The sequence below is a fragment of the Ciona intestinalis genome, chromosome 7 (genome assembly GCF_000224145.3).
Source record: "Ciona intestinalis chromosome 7, KH, whole genome shotgun sequence".
NCBI lineage: Eukaryota > Metazoa > Chordata > Ascidiacea > Phlebobranchia > Cionidae > Ciona > Ciona intestinalis.
The window spans coordinates 2,509,343-2,532,737 of record NC_020172.2 but is presented as its reverse complement, the minus strand read 5'-3'; the positions used below and the strand labels follow the sequence as shown (position 1 = coordinate 2,532,737).

The window sequence follows — 23,395 nt, the reverse complement described above, 5'->3', positions numbered from 1 at the left end:
CTATTTTTTAAATTCCTTATTTAAACGTTTTGTCAAGAAATTTGTTTTGACTTGACAGTAACGTACGTTTTTTCTGTTTTATATAAAAAAGTTTTGCCAGGTTTAAATCTTTACGGTATCGTGATATAGTAGGGTGGGGGTAGATGCGGAACCGTTTTATTCTATTTTCTAAACCCATTTGGTCGTAAACAAAAAATATTTAAAGGATTATAAAATCTCATCTTCCCGACTCACATAGGCCGCCGTTATTAATTGCTTAAAAAACATTAGGGTATTTTATATTATGTGCTAAAAGTGTTCCGTCATCTACCACCCACAACGTCTAATATTAAAAAGCACCTTGCTGAAAGATAGACATGTTCTTTCTGTATAACCAACTTATTTGCTGACTTATCATGGTAAAATGTATTCTAATGTGCACATATAGGATACCATAGGATGTGCGTCAGGCTACCTTTACGCGTATCCTCTATATTAACTTGTACTTCTGCAGTGTAGGTTTGTTACCCATAGGCATATTACCATAGTACTCTAAACAGAGTGTTTTAGAGTACTATGATATTACCTTTTTATATAACGTATAGGGAGGGAAGCAGGGTTGAATTCGATGTAGTTGGTTTCATATTGTATTTTCCCATAGTGGTTTGAGCTATACCATCGTAATCAAAAAACATCGTGTTTGTTGTTCGATGTTACCATCTGCTACTCTTTGCTGGCGTGTGCGTTTTGGGGGGTAATGAATAAAATCTTAGGCCTGCTTTATTTTTAGGGGACCATGGTAATACACATGACCATAGCGGTCGTTGCACGGAGTGTACGGTATATATAGGATATTCGTATTATAGAGACAGTAGTTGTCGTGCTACGCGAATGTAAATACGTAACATTCATTTCTCATTTGCACTCCCCATTCAAACTTATGCAATAGAAATCTTATATTACAATATGGCGACAAAATAAATATTTTTTGTCACGAGATTTCGCAGCGGAACTGTAGAGAAGTTTATAGAGTAGATGTCAGATATTTAAGGACGAATAAATACTAATATAAAGCCATGTAAGCGCCTGTTCATGTTCAGGCGCGTGTCATGTAGATGTTATCATTATTGTGCACCGTTAAACTTGTGGCGTGGTACTCAGTGAATGTGGATGTGGTGTATATTGTAATGCATTGATTTGAGACGATACATTTTCAGCAACTTTGTTTCACTGGCCCACTTGAATAAACTGTGTATTGTATCATAATAGCAGTAAAAATGGCCCAAGCACCATCTTATAATGAAGCTATGGATGAGAAGAAGTTGTTTGAGCCAAACCCCCCAACCCACAACTTATGTTCAAGCCAGTGCACCCCTACAAGCAGGAGCCCCCTACCCCCCAGCCAACCAAACATACCCACCAGCCAACCAACCATATGCGCAACCGTATCCCACAGGGAATTACCAGACACAGTATGCACCACACCCAGCTGGTAGGTGATATTTTAAAAGCAATACAGCAATAATTTGCGAAAAAAATAATTAAGCATCACAAGTCTGCATGAAAAGTTGTTAAAAAAGTATTTATGCACACAAAATTAGTCACCGTATTGCCTAATTTTAGTTATGGTAAATTCGAAATCGACACTGTAACAGTTTACAGATTAAAAGCATGGGATACATAATATATATATAGATGGATTTATTTTATATATGTATATGAAAATATTCATTAATTTATATTTAATATTATACTCAATTAAGTGGGATATGATAATGTTGTTCAAAATAGTTGTTAATTTAAATGGAACTATATGATATTTAAAAATTGTATTTCCTTGACATAAAATTATATTATGCTTTCATAGTACTTGCATCTGTAGTAACTTAAAACTGTGCTTATATAGCTCCTTATGGACAGAATAGTGTGCAGCCAGCTGCGGGTATGGTTCACTAATTTGTAGTCTGTTAGCTTGCTGCATGTTGCCTGCAATATAAGATTAGTGTAGGCAATCACCAACTGCACTTATTTTACTGTTAATTTTGTAGTAGGGTAAAAGTCTAAAAGAATCTTGAAAGAAACTTAATTATTTATGTGTTTTTAATTCCACATATAGCGTTTGAGTTAATTTGTCATACTGGTAGCGTTGACACTTTTTAAGCAAAACAGACATAACACGCACACGTGTCACATGACTCACATACTATGTTATTGTTAATGTTATTAAATCATTTTGAACATATTTGCTAACAACAAAACCAAAGCTTTATTCTTTGGTATATTCATAAAAATGTTATAAGCCATATGTCTAATATATAAATCATTTATTATTTCACCATAATAGAAATTGTCTCACAAATAACAATATAACTGCCCACCATCTTGTAACTATTTTCCAACACTTTTTAATGATGCTCCCATATTCCTATATCCTATTATACGCATGCTTTTAAACTGAACGGTCTGTTGTTATTTTGTGACTTCATATTACCAACCACTGACTTTTCCTAAATATTAGAAACAGCTGTCCATCAGCCGTCATACAATTCCACACCACATCATGCTGAAGATGGAGGGTTTACAACACGGTAAGTATTCAAAGGATAGCAAACTATTTAAAATGACACCCAATATAAAGTTTTATGTACTTTGAATATAATTTCATTCATTGAAATAGGAGTAAAACAACTTTAAACTTGCGATTTTTTTTATCTTAACTTGTCATTATCTTTTATTGTTCACATTAACTAGTGTATTTACATTAAACACAATTTGTCACTAAAATTACAAGGCTTGAGTTAAATCAATTTGCAAATAGTTTTGTTTATTCCAGAGGTTCATTTGACGACAAAAGTGTTCGTCGTTTGTTTATTCGGAAAGTTTACATCACACTGGGTCTTCAACTGCTGGTAACATTTGGAATTGTCTGCATTTTCACTTTCATGTAAGCAATATTTTTGATAAGGTATTTAAACGATTAGAATTAAATGTTAGCTTTGTCCTTATGATACAACTAATCAGTTTTTGTATAAACTTTTCTAATTTGAATACAGCAATAAGATAAAACCCTAAATGTAAAAAAGTGAAATGAAATTATAAAAGTATCACATACATCACAATCACATTGTTTTCTTTGAATTCCAGACCTTCTGTGAAGACATTCATTAGAGCAAATTCAGCGATGTATTATGTTGCATAGTAAGATTAATTTTCTAGTTCTAACTAATGTTACTATTCTTTTTTGAAAATATAGCCTACCATTAAACGTTTGTAATTGATACAGTTTTCGGTAGCCTGACTGTGAGCCCCACATTCTCAACTCTTAAAATTAAACTCAGGGTCCCAGTACCATTAGTTATTCGTTTTTAAATTATCCTGTTTAAATCTAAATTTGTTTAAAATCAGACTATTTACTCAATGCACAATCTATGAAGCTGTAAACTTTTAATAAGCATTAAAATGATACCAAAACAAAATAAACTGAGGTATCGAATCTTTCAAGAAATGATAGGCCTATACAATTTAATATTTCGGTGCTAAAAAGCTCCCATCAAAGTTTCTAAAGACAATCAGCCTATAAAATAATTGTGTGAAATTGAATTGCTTTAGTAAAGGTATCGGTCTTGTGATAATGCATGGGATTTCCCAGAAGAAAAAAATGTCTCCCACTGTCAACCTATTTAAATGTTCCTCATATTACACAGTGCTATTTTCCTTGCTCTCTACATAGCTCTGGTGTGCTGCCCCAATGTTCGACGCAAGCATCCTACCAACATTATTGTTCTTGCCATCTTCGTAAGTTTTACTAATAGATGTTTACATTTTATGATTATATATGTCTACCATAAAATCTTCCACTCCTACCTTTTTGTGCTTGTACTGGTATGTTATCCCCTTTAACTACACAAGACCCTTGAAACCTACTTTACCCCATATGAGTCGGGTTCATGGGCAAGACACGCAAGGAGACCTGAGATTTGTGCCAATGTTAGCACATAAATATAACTTTGTTGTCTATATTATTGATATTTTTTGTTCATTTAGACACTTGCCCTCTCCTACATGGTTGGAACTATTGCAAGCTTTTATGACACAATGTCTGTTGTTATCGCCTTAGGCATAACAGTGGTAAGTTGCTTATTAAACCATCTATTATTAAAATACACAAATAGAACGACTGAATTTGGTGCAAAACTTATGGAAGTAAGCCAGTAATATCAACAGTTCTTTGTTGACCTCAGTGTTAAATTCATGAAATATCCTTATATTATTTGATGTGTAATCCAATAAGCTTAACAATGACCTAGTTTTTTTTGGTGATAGTTTATATGAAATAAGATTAAATTATTAAATTAAAGTATATGTGATGTTTAAAACACTAATGAGTATGGTCGTTTGACGATACAATACGTTGAAGTAAGATGATTCATGTTTTCATTCTTATCGTCGCATTTCGTAGCCTAGTTAACAAAGAATATTTACTGATTTATATAATTATCCTTTAATCCTTATGACTCTTAACACAGCCTGGTTAACTGCCAAAACACTATATGGGAATATGGGATATTATGTGTTAACGCCCACAGGACTGTATAACAAGAGACAAATTCACACTTTGCAATGACTTTTCTTAGGGTGTATGTGTAGCTGTTACATTATTCTCATTGCAAACCAAATTTGACTTCACAAAAATTATGTGTTAACGCCCACAGGACTGTATAACAAGAGACAAATTCACACTTTGCAATGACTTTTCTTAGGGTGTATGTGTAGCTGTTACATTATTCTCATTGCAAACCAAATTTGACTTCACAAAATGCTCCGGTCTTCTCTTTGTACTTGTTCTTGTGCTCATGCTGTTTGGATTTGTGACTATCTTCACATGGAATAAGTCATGGGTATGTGACTGTGTTTTATATCTATATATATATATATAGTTAAAATTGAGTGTTGTGGTATAAATAAACTTTAGCGTCAGCTGTTTTATATAAACTTACTTTAGTTATTTATAAAGTTGGTTTAAATATAAAAAATATGCATGTTTAAAAACACTTAAAATTTCACTAGTTTTCTGTGGTGTCAATAAAATAGATCCTTTTGAAGTTTCTTAACCTCTTTTAAAATGACGTCAATGGTGGTAACTATTCAAACACTCCCTAACATTTAGCATACATGGTTATTCTTATCACAACATTCATAAGTTTGTCTACATGGCACCCTAGGTGCATATTTATCTATCTAAAATATGTTCTTATCCTCTAGTATCTTCATGTTGTATATGGATCCCTGGGTGCTCTTGTTTTCACTTTGGTAAGTTGTCCGGATTTATTTAAAATGCAAGCATAACATTTTCTGTATACATTTGTGTAACATAGAATATCAAGATTCTAGGTCTTTTTGAACTAACTTTTTTCAAGTATTTGGTTAATAGTTCACAAATATAGTTTGTTATCAATGTGTATAGTTAGAGTACACAAATACAGATTGTATGCAAGGGATAATATATTTCTGATTATTCGCAGTTAAAGTAAATAGGAGGTTATGTGCAAAGAAATAGGATTATGATGCGCTTTTTCATAGTTACAGTATAAAATAGATCTAATATTAGTATATACATATTAATACATACATATATTTGAGATTGTAATATAATTTAAATAAATTAAATATTGTCAGTTCCTGGCTTTCGACACTCAACTTATAATGGGAGGAAAACGTTATGAGCTTGACCCAGAAGAATACATCTATGGTGCCCTCAATCTCTACATAGATGTTGTTTACATTTTCATCTTTATTCTTTCCATTTTTGGGAGTAGCAACTAGTGTTGTGGATATAAGGAGACTGTATGGAACTATGCCATACATCTGTAATTAACTAGCTCATAGAGACAAGCTAAAGAAAGCTGTCTCAAAAAGCAAACACTAATGATTTCTTGTTGTTCATTATTTAGGATGTTTATTTAATTCCATGTGTTTGGTATTATGTCGACTCATTGTTATCTCAAGCAAAGTTTGCATAATTGAATATATTTTAATTAAAAGTTTTGATAAAGTTTTTGCTAGGATTACAAATTAAGTTGCCACATGATATCCTGATGCACAATGTACAACAGTGTGAATAGTTAATTACATAGGATTTAGTTCAGCAGTTGGCCCATCGCTCATGTTTAGTTGACTACTGTATATAATGGGGTATCTATTATTATGTACGTTGTTTGATGTTAAATTAATGTATTTTAAGCACACTTGCCTAAATGTTTAATCTGACAAATGTGAAATGCTAAGTAATGGAAATTTATTGTTTATTTTTTCTTGTATATAGCAAACCCATCTTGTCACCCCTGTACATTTGGAACAAAAATGTAGATTACATTGTAGTAGTCTGAACTGTAATGTTAAATTTGGTAATTAGTACTTGAAACCATTGCTGTGATTTCCATATCTTAAAAGTTTTAAAAGATATATAGGTTTATTTGTTGTTGTAATTTATTCAAGCATACATATGTATATTACTGTTGATAATAACAAGCAAATAAAAGTTGTATAACTTGGTTTTATGAAGACTAACGGAGATCGTAAACAACTGCAAAGCAAATTTTGTTATGTTTGTGGTCTTTTATAGACTATACCTTATTTAGGTTTTTAAAATAACTGAAACGATTGCCTCAATACTGTATGTAGCTTTCGTAAATGGGCCGTGGTTGCTACAATACTTAAACGCTTTCCTGCTGTAATACAGGAAGATAGGTATGTGGGCCTAACGGTAAGTAACCAGCAAATAGAGTCGCAAGTCCATCTGAAGTAGATCTATAGTAGACACGTAATAGCTATAGTAGACACGTAATAGCGCTATGTAGTAATACTGGTAATGTTGCTATATCAATTATCATTTACTTTATAACACATAGTTTAAAGAAAACTATTTTGTAGCAGTTTGGCTAAACATTATTTGAAAAATCGGTTTGGCGATAATGTGCAACCATGCAATCTATTATAAAATCTGAAAGTATATCGAGAAACCATGCATTATTTATAATAACCTTTTGCGTATTGATAATTACATTACGGCCGTTCTTTGAACTAGAAGCGTGGTAGAATATGACACAACATAACATTTGGCCTTGAACGTTTTTCAAAAACAGACGTATTCAATTTTCTTCTCGAGATAGGAAACTGCAGGCTGATTTGTGGTATTCGTGGTCGCATTGGAAAAAATCAAAATACAATTAAACTGATGGAAATGTGGGACAACATCAACTAGCAACCACGAAAGCAACACAAAGTAATCAGCAGTTATACACAGAACTGCAAATGACTTCAGCTTTGTTTGGTTGCTGCGACAAATGTGAGAGAGGCTTCATGCGAGAGAGCGCTAAAAAAAGCTCCACGAAGAAAGCAGCAAACGATAAACTGCCAGGACTGACTGAACAGCTCGCAGTTGCTGTCAATACGCTCTGTGCTGGTATGTCGGCTGAAAGGGCCAGTAACATCGTTATATTTTCGAGTGTTTACATTGGAAAGGGTGAAAATTGTGCGTCGAGTCGGCCTATGTTTAGTTCAGATGGATTTGGTAGCAGAAGTCGACAGAAAAAAGGATTCGTCGAGTCCGCCATGTTTTGATCAAGCAAAGAAGTCGACATAGAAATCGTATATTTTATTTCAGGGCAAATCGTTTATCCGCATTGTTTACTTGCTAAATATATGCATTGTAAGTTCTAATAATATAAACCGAACAAAATAAGTTTGTTTTGGAACATTGATTTGTTTTGTAATGCATCATTGCGTCTTCAGCTAAGCGTGAAATTTGCTTTTGTTCATGAATAAATGTTGCGCAATCATGACGTCACGGTCTCGTGTCATGAATCTCAGTGCGCATGCGCGAAACGCAGGAGCGCGTCTTGTTTACCGCTCTGGCTGTTACTTTTCGATTCGACTGGGTGATGGCTTCAGATAATAATAGAAAATGGCAGTATTCAAGGGAAGATTTAGACCAAACTCCCAGTCGAAAAGATGGTATAGATGCAGATAAAGAGCTTGGTTATCGTCAACAAGCGGCAAATTTAATACAAGACATGGGACAACGACTTTCAGTGTATCCTTTAGTTTTCTGCCAGTCACGATTCGGTCACTAATTTTTAATGGCGGATATCGCTTAATTTAGTTCTTTAATGTAACCAATACAAAACCATTTTAAATAACTTACAACACCAATATTTGACATAAAACTACTTAGTTTACGATTTTAAACCTCTTTTTTGTTCGTATTTATTCCGTAACTTCTACATTCTACGTTTCCTTAACCGCCACCACCGTTACAGTAATCAACTTACCATCAACACTGCGATTGTATATATGCACAGATTTTATGTTTACCACTCCTTTACTGTATTTTCACGTTACGTAAGTACTTTCATAACTAATTTTAAATGTTTAAATACTATATTAGTAGTGTTTTGTGGCATTTATTACAGCCAATTAAGTTGTTACAAACCATGCTAAATGAAATGCCGGTACTAACTACTAAGTTGGAGTTTCTTAATTGCTTTAAGCTGTTAACATGACCATGCTTTTCGTAGTGACATTTTTTATTGATGTCAGTTCCTGTTATTATTTTACGTAGAAACTTTTTTTATTTCAGGCTATCGCCCCAACTGCGCTTTTTTTGGCTGCTAAAGTGGAAGAACAACCCAAAAAGTTGGAGCATGTTCTTAAGGTTGTGTGATTGTATAAGTATGCAAATATTATTGGGTGTCCCAAAATTACCGGTACCAAAAAAGAAACGTTGTTCGCCTAATGGTAAGATCTCATTAGCAAAACTGTTAAATCTAAGATATTTAAATATTTTTCCCCTGTGAGTATATTTTTCGTCAATAAGTTTTAACAGAAATTAAATATTTTCTAAAATTTTGCGTTATGGTTTGTACAGATTTGTTATGTCTGCCTCCACCCTGATAAACCACACCTCGACACCCACAGCGACAGCTATCTCAAGCAGGCACAGGAGCTTGTTCAAAATGAGCTTGTGCTTCTTCAAACTTTAGGTTTTAATGCTTTTACAATGATGTTTCCATTGTAAAATGTTAGAACATCCATTTATGATTTTACTGATTTAGGTTTCGATATTTCGGTAGATCACCCTCACACACATGTTGTGAAATGTACTCAACTTGTGAAAGGTTGGTTCTCTTTTTTTCATATTATTTTTCTAATAGTTATAGTTTTAAAAGTTAATTAAACAGTACAATAAATAATGAAGTTATCTTGCCTGATGAAAATGAGATTCGCGAAGTTCTTAAATTTTATATCTTACTCTTTGGGTAGAGACTTTAAATGATTGTCACATATTAATTTGTGGTAACAAAAGAGAGAAACAAGCTTAATTTGTGTCATAGTTTGGCCACCTCTTGACTTTAATAAATAGTTTAAACAAGGCCAGACTGTTTTGTTTGTACATCGTATTTCACCATGTAACTGGATTATTACGCAATTTCAGCAAGCCGTGATTTGTCACAGATGGCTTACTTCATGGCAACCAACAGGTAAATAGGACATATTAATGTAACAAGTTATGTATTAAATTGTTATTCCCATACAACAGGCCTACCAACATTCATGTTGTTAATAGTTATGTACCACGGTTAATTGAATGCCATTTAAATTTTCTATTTACTACAGTAAAGACATTATTAACTTTTGCTAATGATTGACACATAAAATAATTTTCTATGTTCAGATCAAATGTCAGATTAATTAAATATGGGTTCCGTTACAGTTTGCATCTTACCACCTTCTGTTTGCTCTACAAACCAACTGTAGTGGCAGCCATGTGCATACACCTCTCTTGCAAATGGTCCAAATACGAAGTAAGTTAAAGATTAATTAAAACAGAATCGCGTTAAAACCTGTCTATGTTGTACTCGTATTATATAGAGCCAAGCCCCACTTGTTGGATTTTTTAGGAATGGCAGACCTTTTGTAATAATTTGTATTCCTGTTAAAACTTTATTTCAGATTTGTATTTTCATATAATTTAACACTATAAAGTTATGTACAAATATTTAGGTCTTCAATTCAATAAGAATTATACAAGGTGTTTGTGATCTATAGGAAAGCCTGGTCTAACCCTTAACCTGTGAATCCTATTAACTTTCAATCAGATCCCGTTATCCAATGATGGTAAAGCGTATTGGACTTACATGGATCCAATTATAACCGAACCTTTACTCGATACAATCATTGAAGAATTTTTAAAGATTCTGAACCGTTGCCCAACGAGACTGCGCAAGTTAAAAAATTACAAGGTAAATATTTTCTTTTGTTTGTCTGTTTATTTTATCATGGGGCTTCATCTATACTCTGTTAGGTTATCCAACTGTAACTGTGGTTTCCAAATACAAAGCTATACCATAAAGAAAAGTGGCCTCATACAGACAGGCAGTCAGAACCTGTTTCAATATTTAAGTCGCCAGTTTAACAGTCAGAATTACTCCTGGAACCCCATTGTAAATGACTGCACTTTCAGACATGAATGTATGCATCTTTTGATAATGGGCAAATTCTATTTTTGGGTAATGGGCAAATTCTGGCCTGAATCCAAGGACCCATGGCAAGCCTTGCTGCAGGTCTTCACCCTCATAGAATACACAGTGTCTACCACATAACGCGTTTCTCTCCATTTTCAATCTCACAGGCTCCCAGCACTTTTTGTTTACTATTGGCCGACACCGCGTCGGCAATGATAAGGCATTCACAGGATAAGACCAGCCAGCATTATAAGCCTCGTTTTGCCTTGTTTCAGGCACCAGTACCTTTTTATGGGCGAGTGGCTTGTAAAGCCGGTTGATAAGCCTGACAATATCTCTATTGCGGCTTCCCTGCTACCACACCCCTAGTTTTATACAAAAAGGGAAAGCGTCTGGTCTGTAGGCAGTAAAACGAGGCTATGATTTGAATGTTAAAGGAGTAGTCTAGTAGAACAATGGCTACTTATGTAACTGCGTGGGTGCCGAGGTAAGATGATAGCTCATAATGTTTATAAAGTTAACACCTGACATTCATAAGCCAATGGAAATGGAGTGCTATGTATTCTTGTAGAGTAGATAACATCGCTTAGGCAACTATTTTTGAAAAACAATTTGTTCGATTTCCCCCGTCCGATTAGTGCTTGTAATTACTGATCCCACCACACATTATCATGCACTGTGGTGTTTATTGCAGCCTTCATTAACGGCATCAAGCTCAAACAAAGAAACTTACGAGTTCTCTGAAAAAGATGTGAAACACCATCCATCATCTAACACACCAGTATCTGCAGGTAGTGCATCTAAATACCAATAATATCTGACTACCTGTCATTATTTTTTAAAAATGTAAAAAGTAATGCATTGAGACAAACATTGGTTTCAATGTTATTATTATTCGACAGCTACTATCTTTTTTAAGGTATAGCTATCACAGTAATGACTCTTTAGCATAAAACACACTCAAGACGAAACATATCCATAGTTTCATTCTTATTATTTTATGCTTAAATCATTGTGGGATTCCAAGGCAGCTGTCTGACATGGCAGTGTTCCATTTCACCCCCACAACAATAAAAATATTGCTCATTAAACCCATAAATATCACTTAGTTAAACCTATTGAAGTCAGGATCTGTGACAAAATTCTATTGTTGTCATCTAGTTAGTATTAAGGTTACGTTGGCATTATATATATCTCTTCACAGCAGGTGAAAAACCAGAGAACAATCATCCACCACCTAAACTAAAGTAAGTATTTTAAACAGTGTACTACTAGCTACTTTCTCTCCCACTGTAATGGGCATGAGTGGATGACCATACAAGTCTGTTCTATATGTGCCAGGGCCCACAGTCTGATATGTAATGTGCCACAATTGGTCATTCCTCCATACCCATTCGATATATGTTACCACAAAGCACAATTGTTGAGCAAGTTTATAAACCTATTCTCTTACATCAGAGAGAAGAAGCCAGCAATGTCACTCCAGGAATACAAACGAACTCACCCAAACACACGAGTCCCCACCAAACCAGCTCCACCTACTCAACCAGTCCACTCATCATCTGGTAGGTTAAAAAAAAACTGTTTTATAACATCTTGTGGAAAAGATTTGCTAGTTGCAACAAAGTGTTAAAATCCGATAACACAACAGTCCATTCTGTAGTCTTTTCTGAATGTTTTAGCAAATTTTAAAGTGTATCCATCAGTTTGTATAAGCTGTTGAAGTGTCTGATTTTGTGTATAACAATTGTTTGTATAATTATGCATATCTGTTTGATTATGTAGTAATAAATTGTTCACATTTTTGATTGGCAATGATGTTTCATAGTTGTCTTTAAAACATTTATTATTTCCAGGTCACACAAAGCCAGTGGAGAGTCGTAACAATCAAAACCCAATGGACCCCAGTCGTTCCACCCTACCTCAATCCCGACCTCACCCACACCAACAACCTCACCCTTCAAGTCGTGCCCCACCCCAGAAACCAGACTTGAATCGAAGCCACAACAGACCTACAGCACACCCAGAAGCTCACCGTAACATGATGAAGCCACAACAGCCGCCAAATGAGAAAAAACCTGACCAGAGTAAAGGCTGGCATCAAGCTCCACATTCCCAACAGCCTAAACAACCAAAACCGGAACCATCTAGCACACCTGATGACCTGGCTGCTGTAAATAAGGACCTGGAAGGCCGGATTCGCACGGAAAAGCTCAAGCAAAGAGCCGCACCAGAATCCCACCACAATAGATCTGCCACACATTCTGGGGTAACAAGTTCCGGTAGGCATTTGCCCAAAGATGCACAAGAAGCCCGGCGGCACCACAGTGAGAAGACGCATGCTGCACACAGCCATTCACAAAAGGAGTCGAAAGCTCTTGATTACAAGGCGATGTGTGAACTATACAAGCGCAACCCTGAGAAGCTGCACCACTACCTCAAACAAAAAGCTGCAGCCGTTGCTCTCTCAACCGAAGAGAAAAATCTGCTGGGCAAACTGCGAGCAAAAGAAGAGGAACGGCGGAAACGAAAGCAGGCAGAAGCTGCACTTAAACATCAACAGCAGAAGAGCACACGTCCTCCACCTCCCCCGCCTCCAGCAGCAGCCACAGCAGCATCATCAGAAGCTTCCGTTGCTCCTCTAAGGATCAAACTTTCATCTTCGGATGGCCAGTTAAACACATCTGTTGCGAAGATTGTGGGTTCAAGCTCTGGTTCTGGCTCTGAAGTTTCACCCGTTCGAGCAAGAAAACGTGGCCACTTAGACAGCGGGGGGCAAGTGGAGCACTCAGCTGCCAAGCTTTCAAAAAGGTTGGTTGCGTATACTAATGAAGCTTTTACCCTGCTGTAAGTGTCTATACAAACAAGAGGGGTCAGATTATGCAGTATTCAACTCATTAATCAATAAAGTTTCCAATTTAACTTCCCTTTTTATGTTAAGTTTGTTGTTCCAGGGGTCACCACCATCATCACAGTGGTAATGGTTCCAGTAGCGGAGGATCGAAACATAAGCACCATCATCAACACAGACACCATTCCAAGTAAGATATGAAATAAACTACCTGTATTCTAAGGTTTATAACTTACTTGGAATACAGGTAAAAATAAAATAAAAAGCAGATTTCGCAAACAAGAATAATATTAAATGGCTTTACCCACTAATTAGTCTACAGCATTTAAATTGTCATAAATCTCGCTTTAGCATTAAACATTTATTGATATGAAATACCCAAAACATAGATAAAGTGAAATGAATATGTTTTATTAATGTTTATTTTTATTTCAGAAGCTCGAAAAAGCACAGCGAAATATTAAATGATGCAATTTTCCAAAAATCACTTTCAGATGCGATTTCCAAGGTAAAGTGAATTTTTAACAATTTGAAACATTGTGTTCTACATTGACCATGTAGTCTCACATGCAGGTGAAGCAGACCAGTGGTAAGAGCATTCCCACAGTCACCTTAAAGCGTGCAGCCAATGGAAGCGGTCCCCCGGTTTTTACACCGATGCCCAACACGGCCATGTTTGATCCCTCGGCCCCGATCCCAATGTCAATGCCGGATGAGATCTTTGAAGATGAGGAAGACAGTGGTGCCTTTGTCGCTGGGAGCTTGCCAACTGGAGGTTCTTACGATTCTGCTCGCTCCAGTCCTGAACCGGGAGAGATAAACGAGAGCCCACCCCACCGCCCCAAACAGCCAGCAAAAGTCCCTGGCCTCATGTCCCCGTCAAGCGGTTCGGACACTAAGCTGCACCGTGGTTACGGTTACCATAGCAACAATGAAAAGGATTTTTCATCTCCACCACCTTTAGTTCAGCGCTCGACTGTAAACTGATTTAACATTGCAGCGATTTTTTTGTTCCCAAAAGGGAATTAGTTGACTGCAGTTAATTGTAAGGTATTTAAGACCACAAAAAACTATTAACTTAAAAAATATAAGAAAACATTTTATATATTTTGTAAAAACCTCCAACAAAAAAGTAAGACGAAAAATCAACTAAAAAACGCTTGTAATGATACTGTATGCTTTACTGAGATTGTAATTATATTAATCTACAGTAGAATGCTTGTACTGCCTTACTCATAAAAATGTTGTTTTTGTTAAAAAAAGCACATTTTTCCTACATCTACTGTTAACGGGCATTTTTTTCAGTAACCTCATAACTATCTCCAATGCATGCTTGTATATATGCTTATGACTGCAGTCATGACTTTCTTTGTTTCTGGGATATTTCGGTTTTGCCTAAAAAGCAGTGCTATTAGTTATACTGCGCAAAACGTAATTTAAAATATGGAGATCTTGTTATTTTTTGAAAACCATTTGTCAGAGTGACTTGCGCCGCTACTTTTTGTGCCCCCTGTACATTGCAGATTCCTTTTCTCTTCCGTTTTTGAAGGCTCATTGTGTTAAGATTGCATTTTGCATTCGATCGCCAAGCACGTTCGAACTCCTCTGTTGGATTCCATTTTCGTTCTTTTGCTTTCTAAGTTGGGTTGCGACCAATGAATGCGTTGTTCTGATGTACACACGCGACACGCTACATATGTCCATAGGCAATTGCAAAGATATGAATAAAATTTGCGTCTGAAAATGTTGTCCTAGTATTATCTGTAACGAGAATTGAGAAATCTACAATCGAATGACGACACAGCGAGAGTTATGATGTAACAATTAATGTTCGGCTTATCAGACCAGAGCCTCTACAGGTGACAGGTGCAGTCGGTATTTAACTTTTTGCAGGACAGTTGAAATTAAACAGATAGAAAGAAATTGTTATACTGAGTTAAAATTAGACAATCTGCCCAGCGTAAATTTGGGAATCCACATACGGTAAGACACCATTTGCTATATTGTCGCGATAATTTGAAGCTCTGTATTGAATATTTGCATTAGTACTTTGGGCGCGTGAGCTCTTGATCATTCGAGTTGAACTTTTTCGATGGAAACGACTGCAGCTCCTTATTCACCATGGTCAACTAACACTGATGAACAAGCCACGAAGTAAGCCTTCACCTGTTTTAAACTGCAAAAGTATTTTTGCGCGCGCTACAAAAAGAAATCTTTTTTTTACGTTACAGTCACATAATTTATCGTTTTAACAAAATAATTATAACAGCCTTATAACTGAAGCTTCATATACATACACAATTACTGTTTATGTTTAATTACTGATTTTACCACAGAAACGACAGCTCATTAGGAGATCTGGTAGCAAGCATATTATCAGACAAACCAGCAAAAACTAATCCCATCAAAAGAATATGGTAACATTTTAATTTTGACCTTTAATCAGAACAGTGTATTGCTTATACCTTTGACAGTACAAAGAATACTGCTTGCCATTCTGTAGATAATATATATCCATTTTATTTAATAGATTGGATACTACAGCCAGGTGACCTGGAATGTAGACGGAATTATAATTACCCCATATATATGCATCCTAGGTTATATTATTTGTATTTTTCAGTTCGGAAAGTGTATTGCCAGCGTGGAAGCCAATCTCTGGTTCAAGTTTGAAACCAAACCGCAGCTCTGGTCTGCTGAGTCCAAACTTTTGTACCCCACCATCAAAAAAGGTTAATTTTAAGTTAATCCCCTTCATTATAATCAGTTATCACTGTTGCAATATAGCTTATTAATTGTGTAGAATGTAGATATTACTAATGCCTCTCGCAGTGATATGTAAGCTATAAGAACTCCTACTTTTTTTAATAGCTTCTGCAACAATACTTAAATAAAATACCCATAACTAGTGCTTGTTAAAATCACTACCTTCAAGTTTCATTTATTATCAATGTACTTTAAGAACTTTAGCAGCCTTTTTCAACTAAGATTAAAAATAGTGTTTAAGTTTTCCTTTTTAAAAAATTTAATTATGTCACCCTGGAGTTTTTCTTTTTACTACCTTAATTAGACTATGCAATATATTTAGTAGGCTACTAGAATTTTTAATTATTATCAATATGTGGTATCCACCAATTTAACTTTAACTTTGAGTTAATATCTTTAAAAATCAACTTAAAAAGCTTATTTTTTTTCAGATCTTTGGTACAAACACTGTTTTAACAATATTTTTTCTCACTAAATACAGCCACTTCAATTGGACACTGATCGTACTCCATTTCTGCATCAATTTCGCTCTGCAAACCGACCACAACAGGATAGTTTCAACTTACATTCATATCTTCCCACCCCTGATGTATCGCAGCTTACAAATAGCTGTTACTTGGATAGAACTGGTGATCAATTCAATGATAACTCAACTATTGGGAGGGATAAGACTGACACCGATACAGCTGTTCAGTCATATTCAGGTTTTCAGTTCGAAGGTAATCAGCTTTAGATGCACTGTAACTATAACGTGTTTCATCATTTAGTTAAAACGCTCCGAACTGTACATTTTGACATTTAATCATGTTTTGCAGTTTTTTTTGTAAAATTTTTATTTAGTTTTGTGTAAAAAAAAACGAATATGGTTATAGAAAGCCAAAATGGTATAGAATTTGATCCACAACAAAATTGGTGTTACATATTAGCAAGCAACATGAAAACATTTATTAGGCTATATTTAATCTTTTATTACAATTGTTTTGTATTTAAATAACAAGAAGCCAAAAAAATTAAATAATAAAATGGGTGTATTATGGGTATCTAAATTTTACAACAAAAAATATGCAAAACATGATTGAATCTCAAAATGTACATCTCAGAGCGTTTTAACTAAATGATGAAAAAATGTGTTACAGTCTAGTTCTTTTATTTAAACTTTATTTAATTTTCATTCAAGAATTCTTCTGCACTGTTTAATCAATGATTTCTAACCCACAGATGGTGGAACTTTAAACTCAAGTGGGATATCAGGTACAGGGAGTGGCGATTATATCAACCCTTCCATAAACCTGCATGATAATTCAGACCTGCTATTAAAAGCTGGTGACATGGACCCTTTGGTTGTAGATCGGCTGAGGTAATATAGTTCATAGTGTAAGGTTATCCTCATTTTTTAAGTTTTTTTGATTTGAGTAATTAAAAAAACAGTTTCTTTTGATTAAGTCTGTGAATATAAAACCATTTTTTTAATTGTATTATATATATATATATATATATATATATATAGCAAAGAACTGGAAAAAATACCATTTTAAGTTATGCTTGGTAGCAGAAGTAACAGAATATTAATTATTTGACTTGTTTTGTTTGGTACCAATATTGTGTAGAAACCTGACTTATGTGAGTTGTAGTTATACCTCAGCTGTTGTGTACTTCAGAAAGCTTATGTCATATAATGGAACGCTTATACCAGGAAATCTAACCACATAGTAATAAAGCTTCCTTTCTGTAGCATTTTTTATTACCTGCTAATTTCTGTAAGCAACATGTGAAAAAATATGTTTTCTATTACTTCCAAATTTCCAATACCAGTTAAATTTTCTGTAGTTTTACTTTACACTACATTCGTTACAGGAAACATCTGCTTAGCCAGTCTGACACTGAACTCAGCCTCATAAATTCCCCATGGGCACGAAGTAGTTCGTTCTATGATAACAGCAGAAGTAACTACATGAGCCCACAAGGTAAACAGCTGTTAATACATTTGTGCAACTCTAATGGGGTTTTCGAGTAGTTTTTTCTGTGTTTCTTATTCACATGTTGTAAAACTGGTGCCATAGACAATTATAGGTAAAATAATGCATCATGCATATGCTATCTGTTGCCTTGTAACATGCAGATTTCTGGTTCAAAATTTGCTGTAGTACATTTACCTATGTGGCCATGCAACCACATATATTGCTTTTATGCATATTGTTAGCCCTAGTCCTTGGCCAAAAATGGCATTCCATAGCCTAATGTACTCTGCCTACAAAATCCCACTTTGCCCACCAATAAGGACAGTAGGAGTATTTAGTTGATGTTACATGTTATAGGTGATGGGCCAGATACATTCAGTACATTGCATGCAGATAAATCGTATTACCACTCCACCCCGCAACAAGATGCAAACCAGCAGAGAATATATCCAACAGATTCAAGGTAATATAACAAAGTACTGTGTACTTTTGTCTTTTGTGTATACAGTTTTTTGCTATTCTAAAAAAAAAAACAACAGAATTTAAAGGAATGAAAAAGTCCCATAGGCATATTATACTGTACAAAAATGGCACATCCAAAATGATACAGCATTTTAACTCTATTTTCATTGTACCAGCAACATACAAGTGCAAGAGAGATTGATTCAGCAAAAGTTCAGGGAGCTTGGATTGGGCAATGGCACACCACCTCTTTCTACTAATGAAGATACCAATTTAAATGGTGAGAAATTTCAAAGAGTTTATTGGACATAAGATTTTATAACGTTTTCCTGCAGGTTCACTATTAAGAAACCTTGATCTGAACGAAGTTTCACTTCATAGATTGGATCCAATAACTCAACAGACAACGCCACAAAAACCCAAACGTAACGGTACTGAATTATCTATCTCTTATTTCATCATTATTTTATAAACCCTAGGTCCTTAAAGACCTCACTCATATAGAATAAAATAAAATCTTTTATTTAATAACATAACAATAAAATCTAACCAAAAGAGGTTGGAATAGTTGCATATCTCACATAACTGTGAATCTTCTGCTGTTTATATATTGGGTGGCTAAAAAGCATGGTATGTACCACAGGCCCACAGACTTTAAATTCATGTAGCAAAGTCAGGAAATGTCCTATACAAAAATTGCATTCACAACTCTATCTCTTACAAAGTTGATATTGACATACAATTCGGTATTTTAGCAATGTTAACACAAATTTTGTAAAAAAATGTGATTTTTTGCTTATAAACATGTAACACTCATTTACCTACCAATACAAACCTTCAGGTTACAGCAATCTTGCTATGAACATGTCGTTCCCTTCACCCATTGACCCTTTGTACCAAACTGAATCACCACGTAACTTACCTTTGTCTGCGAGTCGTGACAAGAACTTGTTCTGCCCCATATTGAACCAAGAAGAACAGGTAAGAGACCTAAAGGTTATAAAATTGTTTGAGGTTAATTTTTTTATATCAATTCCCTAAAGTTTTTGGTATAAGTTAACTTTTTATATCAATTATTTAAATATTTTTGTATAAATTAAATTTTTATATAAGTTAAACGAATAGTTTTATTTGTAAGCCTGTTCACTAGTGTAAATGAATAAAACTTCTCGATATGCTTAAAACATAATTCAGTATAGTTATGGTTGTATAAGTAAATATATAGGTATGAAAACATGAGGGTATAAGTCAAATCTGACACAAATCTCAAAGTCCTCGAATAAAAAGCACCTCAGCCACTTTTTTTTTAAATATGTTTCTTTTTAAACAGCCTAAGGCATCACTGTATACATCCATGTACATAGTTAAATATGACAGTCAGTGTTCCCACCCACACAGATGGGATCACCTTGGAGAAGCGATTCAGTTACTTCAGGTTTAGAAAGCAACACAAACAACTGTGAGCGTAGAACACCACTCCCCACCCAACCCACCACACAGGATGCTTTAAAAAGCCAAAGTTAGTTTATTTAAAAATGAGAGTCAGGAATTTAAGAGGGTGTTGAAATAAGGTAGCAGGACAAATACATTTTTTGCCTCGATTTAAGTAAAGCTTTAGTAAGATGTGTAGAAAAAAGTTTTAAAGCATTAATACAACAGGAAAGATAAAGTAAAACAGTAAAAATATTATTATAAAAATGGAAATTCAGATTATTTACTTCCGCAAAGAATACTATACCACTACCATTTCTATTAATAACATTATGTAATTTATACAATTAATACAAAGACACCATATGCCCAATTCTGATTTAAATATTAAAATAATTTCACAGTTAAACTACCCACTTAACATTATACTGAAATGCATTTTGTAAATTCCCAGCATCAGATACACTGTATGTTCGATCCCATAATACCAACTTGGATTATGATGTTTCTACTTCAAGAGAAAACTTACAGAACCAGAGAAGGAACTCACAAGCTTATTTGGTGACTTTCTCTTGTTGTTATTTATGTTCATAGGCACCTAATATCTTTTACCCTAACATTAAATATTTATACTGACAAGCAGGGCCAAAGTACAATACTGGACAGGTTAATCAATGTTTCTTATGTTTGATGCTATATTATGTTTGATAAATGCATTTTACTAATTTCTCCCTAGATTTTGTTAAAAATTAAAAAAACTTGTTGCCTACAACTATATTTTCTATCGCAGCAAACAAGAAGCAAGGAGAAGCCGACAACCTATCCTCCCAACCCCCCACCCCAATCTTACCCAACCCCTGACCCCATTCATGGAAGTTACCCGTTCAACCCATCATCTTACCCCCAATTTAACAAGATGGTTCCACGTCACCCAGGGTTTAATAGCATGTGCCCCCCTGGTTACCCCTACCTACCCCGACCCACTATACCCCCTACATTTTACCCGGCATCTTACCCCCCAAGATTAGAGGGCCCCAAATACCCCTCAGAAGGTTTTCACCCCTATTTCTTCAGCCAGGGACCCCCAATGCCAATGGGTCAGCCGTACCCGATGCGTCCACGGTGTAATATGTCCCCTTACTTTGATGAGAAAGGATGGCCTTTGATTCCTATTCATATGAATGGTGTATATGGTGAGTCTTATTCAATACCTTTGTTTTATACAGTTAAGAATCACAAATGGATAACCTTTGATTTAGTGTTGTAAGCGGGAAGCACATTCAACTTAAATTGTAACTGCTGTTATTTTTTCTTTCTAAATTATGATCAAAAGTTCAATATATTTCTTATTATAGTGATCATCTTTATTTTGCCACAATATAATTTCAATATTTTTCATCATATAAGTTCATAGTTTTCATTATCTTTATTATGGTGATTATCTTTATTTTGCCACAATTAAATCACTCTGTAACTTTTTGTATTTAAATCCCATGTATAGGTATACCACCACCACCATTACCAGGTATGCCCATGCAAGCTAAGCAACGCACGGCACCCAGGAATAAACTGTATTTTGCAATGGAGGAATGCTATGATCAACAAAGGGGTTTAGAAAAGGAAAGAAAGAAGGTAATTGTACAATCATGGGCCGTCAAACTTTTGGCAGGGTTTGTTAGACATGCATTTATGTAAACAAATCTGACTTTTTGGTTTAATTTTTACTGATTAATGCAGTGCTTTATATATTAAGCATTTTGCATGGCAACCACAATAACTTTTTGATATGCATTGGTAGTGCCCAAATATTTAGGTTAAGTGTATCTTTTAAGTCTTATTTAAACACTTAAATTTTAAAGACTGAGTCAGAGCTTGCTCGTAATTTCCCCGGTCGTCGAGTGTCGAGTTCAAACAACACACCCCTGCCCCGCCCACCCAGCAATCCTTCAAGAGTAGATAAACTGATATCGGAGCAATACCGTGAGCACAGCAGGGTATGGTATTTCTTAATATGAACAGTCTTTATAACACACATAACATTGACAGTCATTATATGTTCATACACCTCGAGCCAGCTAACAAGGTACCATTTATGTTTTTTTGTCGGTGATAATTTTTTTGGCTTTTTTCTTAATTTTTTATGTTTATGTACTTAGTTTTTCAATTTTTTTTTACCAAAATTTTACCTCTCTCTACCAGGTAATGGCATTGTTGGATAGGATGGAACATTTACTTGGAGGTCCAATGCACAGTGGTGTGCTGGCTGTGTTGGAGAGCCAGTATAAGCTTATAAGGGAGGTGGAAGCAAAGAGAAGGAACGAAATATTCTCGTATCAGAGGGAACCAGGTTCTCATGTTGTGGAAGATGCTCAGTCAGGCAAGTGGTCTTGGTTTGGCGTGAATAAAATGTTTTTACAAAGTTTTTGCTAACACAAAAAAATGTGTTGGGAAAAATTAGGTTTTGTGAAATGTTATGTTTTGTACTTATTCTATATGGATGAAGTCCCGAAGCATGGCACGCCATGGGTCCTAGGATTTAGGTGAGGATTGGCTCATTACCCCAACACCCAGGGTGCTATACACTGTGACTAAACAAGTCTTGGTGAGCCTTGGATCATACACTTCGGTCTTCCAAACAGAGATCTTGGCAATTAACATGGTTGCCAAGGATTTGACGCTTTGTACCTAAAAATGAATTGTACATTTTAGAGCTATTTACATGTGACATTTGTCAAATTGGTGGCATAAAACGTTTCAAATAGAACTTTATGGCATTTCTTAAAAAAAACTTTTTTTCGTTAGATATCCTGACCCTTGCTCTTGCTGCTTCACTAAGCTTGCTTACCATGGCAACAAGGAAATCAAGGACAGCTTTGTGGGCTGCGTTTATGATTACTCTCATTTCTAAAAAGAAGACGAAAAAATCCTCAGAGCCGGATTCTATCTCTCCTACCGTGGAAAGCATTGTAGAAGAATTAGAAGACAGTTGTTCCAGTGCGGAACAATAAATTTAAAAAATAAATAAATATTGAAGTTATTGAAAGTGTTTAGTTTGTTCTTTTTTTTGTTTTTTTTTGTAAACATAAATTAAAAGTTTGTTTCACTGTGGCCAGTGTCTGTTTTTTATTACGTTGTTTTCACTGTCATTACTGTTTTTTTCGTAATCTGTACTGTTTAATGTAGTAGTGTACCAGGTGCTGGAGTTGTTTTTAGTTGCTTTTATTACGGATAGAGTTAATGCATTTCTTTGGTTGTTTTATTTGCTTACCATGCGGCAACTAGTGTTAGCCATATATGATAATTTATTCCAACAAGATTTAACCTGCATCAATTTTAAACTAAGAGTCTCGCTACTGTTTGCATATCATGTAGCACGCTATGATCTTGTCCTTAAAAAAGATCGTACTCTCCAATTTTTAGCTTCT

At 35.0% G+C, this 23,395-nt stretch overlaps 3 protein-coding genes across 8 annotated transcripts; all 3 read left to right on the top strand.

Annotated features, from left to right (window-relative positions):
• The first annotated feature begins 1,176 nt into the window (after positions 1-1,176).
• LOC100180479 (protein lifeguard 1) lies at positions 1,177-6,546 on the top strand. 2 transcript variants are annotated; one of them, XM_002129055.4, is made up of 10 exons: positions 1,177-1,471; positions 1,886-1,921; positions 2,498-2,567; positions 2,813-2,923; positions 3,124-3,177; positions 3,684-3,774; positions 4,024-4,107; positions 4,740-4,877; positions 5,242-5,289; positions 5,656-6,546. In XM_002129055.4, exons 1-10 carry the CDS (start codon positions 1,279-1,281, stop codon positions 5,800-5,802), a joined length of 972 nt encoding a protein of 323 aa, XP_002129091.1. In that variant the 5' UTR covers positions 1,177-1,278; the 3' UTR covers positions 5,803-6,546. The 2 variants fall into 2 exon arrangements, with proteins under 2 accessions (XP_002129091.1, XP_002129111.1); XM_002129075.4 differs by lacking the exon at positions 1,886-1,921 and having other exon boundaries at positions 1,178-1,471.
• An 850-nt stretch (positions 6,547-7,396) lies between these two features.
• On the top strand, positions 7,397-15,097 carry LOC100182825 (cyclin-T2). Of its 4 annotated transcripts, none has more exons than XM_009860673.3 (15): positions 7,397-8,071; positions 8,298-8,379; positions 8,618-8,692; positions 8,906-9,020; positions 9,093-9,155; positions 9,473-9,518; positions 9,752-9,842; positions 10,137-10,280; positions 11,197-11,293; positions 11,710-11,749; positions 11,961-12,067; positions 12,359-13,313; positions 13,457-13,543; positions 13,789-13,861; positions 13,915-15,097. In XM_009860673.3, the coding sequence occupies exons 1-15, from the start codon at positions 7,854-7,856 to the stop codon at positions 14,338-14,340; spliced, it is 2,619 nt and encodes an 872-aa protein (XP_009858975.1). In that variant the 5' UTR covers positions 7,397-7,853; the 3' UTR covers positions 14,341-15,097. The 4 variants fall into 4 exon arrangements, with proteins under 4 accessions (XP_009858975.1, XP_009858976.1, XP_009858973.1 ...); XM_009860674.3 differs by having other exon boundaries at positions 7,398-8,071; positions 11,707-11,749; positions 13,927-15,097; XM_009860671.3 differs by having other exon boundaries at positions 7,398-8,071; positions 11,707-11,749.
• A 99-nt stretch (positions 15,098-15,196) lies between these two features.
• On the top strand, positions 15,197-21,594 carry LOC100186864. Of its 2 annotated transcripts, none has more exons than XM_026834956.1 (14): positions 15,197-15,336; positions 15,400-15,507; positions 15,690-15,770; positions 15,977-16,085; positions 16,601-16,838; positions 17,338-17,476; positions 17,974-18,083; positions 18,471-18,540; positions 18,716-18,819; positions 18,875-18,970; positions 19,381-19,520; positions 20,425-20,531; positions 20,761-21,163; positions 21,472-21,594. In XM_026834956.1, exons 2-13 carry the CDS (start codon positions 15,446-15,448, stop codon positions 20,996-20,998), a joined length of 1,494 nt encoding a protein of 497 aa, XP_026690757.1. In that variant the 5' UTR covers positions 15,197-15,336; positions 15,400-15,445; the 3' UTR covers positions 20,999-21,163; positions 21,472-21,594. The 2 variants fall into 2 exon arrangements, with proteins under 2 accessions (XP_026690757.1, XP_018668030.1); XM_018812485.2 differs by having other exon boundaries at positions 18,435-18,540.
• The last annotated feature ends 1,801 nt before the right edge of the window (positions 21,595-23,395 follow it).